This window comes from Chaetodon auriga, chromosome 10 (assembly GCF_051107435.1).
Source record: "Chaetodon auriga isolate fChaAug3 chromosome 10, fChaAug3.hap1, whole genome shotgun sequence".
NCBI classification, from domain to species: Eukaryota; Metazoa; Chordata; class Actinopteri; order Chaetodontiformes; family Chaetodontidae; genus Chaetodon; species Chaetodon auriga.
Genome location: NC_135083.1, coordinates 11,082,559 through 11,087,359, shown reverse-complemented (window position 1 = coordinate 11,087,359; position 4,801 = coordinate 11,082,559). Strand labels below are relative to the sequence as shown.

Genomic DNA, 4,801 nt, shown 5'->3' with positions numbered 1-4,801 from the left:
TTTCATCTCTTCTCTGGTGTTTTGCAAGGTCAAAGAGCTCCTTTTACGCGCGCTCTTGTGACGGCGGGGTTTCTGCAGAAGTCAGCATGCCAGCAGAGACCAGCAGCATGTATATAGGAGTCTCCCTGCAGCGCCACATAAACGGCCAGACCCGGTGATCTAATCACAGTAGGCCAGTGGGCTTTGGTCCAAAGTTTCCACATCAGTCTTAAGTCTGAAAATAAAATAAAGGCCAAGGACAAATTAAACACAAGCGGTTTAGAGGTTGGTATGAATAAGTTCTTAAAAGATAAGGTAATATTCCTGAAGTTCTGCATTCTGTCTCTCGTCTGAATGCTGCGGCAAAAATCAAAAACATTTCCTTTTTCAAAGTGCTGTGGCGCTCCTGTCACTGCAGTGTGTGTGGGATTATTAATTACTGCTAATATGTTGTTAATGTGACTCCGTCAATCACAGATCTTTAACTATGGCGGCAGAAAAAAAGTCTGAGAGGTAATTATTGCCATTTCAATGACTTTAATAAGCAAAATAGGAAACAATTTCTTCCAAAAACAACCAAAAATAAGACAAAACAGAAACCAGCCTGAATGGAACAGTTCAAATTTAAGTGTTTTAACTATTATTTATATAAACAGGATTGAAAATTGATCCCCATCATCGCAAAGTACATGGTATAGATGAAAACAAAACAACAACCCGCTGCTGCAGTTTCAGTTAGATTTCAACACAGTTGAATCAGTAACAAACCAAAGATTGTTAAATGCATGACTTTTCAACAATAGTTTCAAATGCAAGCACCATGCTTATTCGATATGATCTGACAGTTTGTTAATTTAAATCATTAAAATAAAAACTTTAACTATGCATCTGGCCAGCAGAACCAGAATAATCAAATAATAATACAACAGAAAAAAACGTATTACATAATACACATTGTTTTCATTTTGAGAATTTGCACAACCTGAGTCCCCTTTTTTACTGACCGGCAGAAAAAAATCAGGAAAACATAGAGCATTAAAAGTCAAACTTTGTATTAAAATGCTCGCGTTATCTAAATATTAGCTCTACATAAAACCCCTGACAAGTATGTTGTTGCACCATTTTCTAAATAGTGTTAAAAAATATAAATCATTAATATCAGGCCCAGTGATAATATGCTACAGGTGGCCGTCCATGGTAATGAGAGGATACGCTTTTGTTTGGGTTTGATGTGGTCTGTTAAAGAGTTAATAGAAAGGCAGAACAGCACTTTCCTGAATTAGTGGCACAAAAGCCACGTTGAATTAAAATGACACAGAGCATTAACCCACACTGAGTGTGTTGAACAGTAGAAATCTTGTAACCTCGCCTCGCTGCGCAATAGCCTATTCTGTGCAATCTGGGACCAGAAATATTGTGGCCACATGTTGGTCTCCTCAGCCTCACGGAACACGTGTCCAAATATTCCGCTAAAACTTTGCACGTAGGCCCTGTGTTGAATAATATCACAATATGGTATCATAGTATGTCTTCCTGGAGGGAGGTCTGCACAAATTTCAAAATGAAAACGTTTAAATCATTATCCAAAAGTGCACTTGTCACACAAAGTTTGTTGTATTTAAATGCAACTGAAAAAATGCACTCCTCTCTCAATCAACACCCCAAATGATAAAAAAAAAAAAAATCATACAAAATAACTGAAATAAAAACACAACACAAAGAAAGAAAGAAGTTCAAACCAGCCTCCTCAATCTTGTTGTGCAGTTTTGCGGTTGCATAATATTTACAAGCCCAAAGAAACCCGCACCATATGATACTGCACCGGCAGTCCTGCTGTTCTGTCCCCGCTGCATCTCTCTAACCCCCAAGACTATGGAGAAGCGCAGATCAACAACATGCTCTTAATATACACGAGAAGATGAAAGTACAAAATAGAAATTATTACCATACATGTCCAGCATGCAGGATTAATATTTAATGCAGATTTTTTTTTGTTTCAATATATATTCGAATATAACCAAGCAGGCAATAAATCAATGAGATGTTGCATAAAATGCCCCCCTCCCCCCTCCCCCCCCCGCGTGACGGGTTAGTAGACAGAAGTTTAAATTTGCATAAAGTTGGAGTCTTGCTTTTGGAGATTTTCTGTGAGTCTCGTGTGTTGCAGGCTGCGAGGCCAGGCCTGCTTGTTGTTTCATAACAATGTCATCGTTTTGGAGAACAAAATTACAAGACAACTGCCTCGACGCCATCCCACACTACTTACAGATTATTTAAAAGCTGTAGCCTCAAAAGGAGAGAGAGAAAAACAAAAAAAAGAAAAGTTCATCAGCCGATCCTCTTCTTTGAAGAAGAAAAAAAGTCTCTTCACTACAAGCAACTAATCTACAAAGATGCTGCGACTGATCACACACTCTACATTGCTCTTTGTATCTCAGTTGACACGTGGATGGAGAAGAGATGATTATATATGAGAATACTATTTGATGGATTATTCTTCTAATATGAATATAATTGTTACCGTTATTAGTATAATCATAAACAGTATGGGAAGTGTGGATTATTATCGTTTGTTCGTCAGCCAGTCAGTCACTTGTGGAGAAAAGAAAGGTGGGGGTGCAGGGGAAAGTTTGTTGTGAGGGGGTTCACAAGAAAAGGCTATGACAACTCACATGAAAAACTCTGGTGATGAAGGGTTGTCACTGGTTGAGCCAGCCTCGCGGAACCCGTTATTGGCCCCTGACCCCGTCAGTTTCTCACACTTGAGTTTGTAGGCGTCCCTCTCCCTCGCCAGCCGGCTGATCTCCGCCTTCAGCTGCTCCACCTGGTTAATCAGCTGCGTCTTCTCGTTCTCCAGCACGTGCTTCTGCTGCACACGCTTGAACCGGCAGGACTGAGCGTAGCCCCGGTTCTTCAGGGTCCTCCTCTTCTGCTTGAGGCGGATGACCTCGTCCTTGGTGAAGCCCCGTAGGTGTCTGTTGAGCTCCCTCACCGACATGGACACCAGCTGGTCGTCGGTGAAGCGGTCCTCCACGTTGAGTCCGCCCCCGGAGCCGTGGTGCCCCGCCGACTGGCTCAAGTGGCCGTGCGTGTGGTGGTGATGATGGTGGCGGTGGTGATGGAGCGGCTGGTGGGACTCTGGAGAGACCGGGGACGGGCTGTCGGGGTCCTGGCTGTGGTGATGGTGGTGCTGGCTGTGTGGGTGGTTGTGTCCGCCTGCGGGGTGCCCGGACAGTTCCTCGGCGTGGTGCGGGATGCCCCCCGCGTACGGGTGATGGTGCTGCTGGCCGTGGCCGTGGTGGCTGTGATGGTGATGCGGGCCCCTGTAGCCCTCGAAGGCGCCTTGCTGCTGCAGCTGCTGCTGGACGTGCGGAGGCGGAGGGTGGCCGTGAGCTGTGGCGCCAATCAGGGCCTCCACTGCGTCCTCTGGGGTCAGGCTTAGCGTCTGCGGGTCTATCTGCTGGTGGTACCCGCTGTTCGGCATCCAGTACAGCTCCTCTAGGTGGTTTTTCTGCTCTGTGGGGCTGAAGCTGGGTGAAGAGGGCACCGAGCTGCAGGGTGTACTGATGGGGGTGGAAGACACAGAGCCTTGGGGTTGGAGACGGTTACACTGGCGCACCCCGTTGCGCTCCAGCCCGGCCAGGCCTTCCTTCTTCACGTCAAACTTCATCAGGTCAAAATCATTGACATATTCCAGAGCCAGAGGGCTGCTGGGTAGCTCCGGGCCCATGCTCAGCTCAGTGCTCATGTTGCTGTCGCGACTCTTTTGCAGATATGCAAAGGTACTTGCGAGCGTCGCAAAAACTGACTTATTAATCAGCGTCTCTTCTCTCCCTTCTTGTTTCATGCAATAGTTCTTTTGGCTCCTCCACCGCTGCGCACTGACTTGCTGTAGCATGAAACACCGTGTGATTGGTGGAAAAAAAGGAAAAAGAAAAAAAGTAGTGGAGGAAAACTTTCAGACTAATGCTCTGCACACGGTTTGCGTCATATAGCCTACTTCTACTGGGATAATCTGGCAGAGAGACCAGGCAGGAGGTAGAAAGCAATGCGTCTCAGTGCAAAAGTAAAAACCTCAGTCCCTTCAGTAGAAGTGTATTAACAAAAAAGAAAAAAAAATCAGCATAAATAATAATAATAAAGGAAATACCACGTTTGGTCGCTGAGACGGGCACCAGTCCTCGTTGCAACTTCTTGGTTGTAAGTCCCTTTTTTCTCCAGGAAAATAACAGGAGCAAATAAGCAGAGTAAATAGGGCGTCTGATTTTCGCTGAGAAGCAGCTTCTCCAGCTCTGCACCGCAGAGATTTAAAGGCTCGCCTCTCTCACTCTCTCCCACTCTATGGTATCCAGCAGACTGCGCTCGGAGCCAGCCAGAGCTTTATCCTTATAGCGCACCGTGACGTCGAGCTGAAAGGCTGGATCCGTGGCGCTCAGCTCTCCAATGGGAGCGGGACTCTGCGCTGAAATAGAGGAAGAGAAGGAGGAGGAGAGCCGCGGAGAGGAGGGCGCACAATACAGTCTTGACAGTCAGCTGACCGACTTCCCTAAAAGCAGAGGGTGGGAGGAAAGTGGAGGAGAGGGAGAGAGAAATGCCTTCACTTCACGGACGCTATCCGCGGCTCCGGTGTAGCGCATCGCTTCTGGTCTTCTCTTGTGACTTTCAGGTCTCGATGAGAGTAATGTGAGTGATTTATAGGCTGCAGCCCTGTGAGCCAAATGAAAATCCTCTAATGGCACTTTTATGGCACAACACTCCCCGAGAAAACTTAAGAATTAACCAAGACGTTAAATATTAAATCTCAGTTTATAGAAAAGGGGCA

General features: G+C 45.8%; 1 protein-coding gene across 1 annotated transcript; it reads right to left on the bottom strand.

The window, feature by feature from the left end:
- Positions 1-498: 498 nt before the first annotated feature.
- mafba (MAF bZIP transcription factor Ba) lies at positions 499-4,348 on the bottom strand. The gene has a single exon (XM_076740799.1). It carries the CDS (start codon positions 3,875-3,877, stop codon positions 2,648-2,650), a length of 1,230 nt encoding a protein of 409 aa, XP_076596914.1. The 5' UTR covers positions 3,878-4,348; the 3' UTR covers positions 499-2,647.
- Between the last annotated feature and the right edge of the window lie 453 nt (positions 4,349-4,801).

What these genes read in the sequence shown, in the direction of transcription:
- mafba (XM_076740799.1), bottom strand. Translation starts at nt 3,877, where the DNA reads ATGCTACAGCAAGTCAGTGCGCAGCGGTGGAGGAGCCAAAAGAACTAT.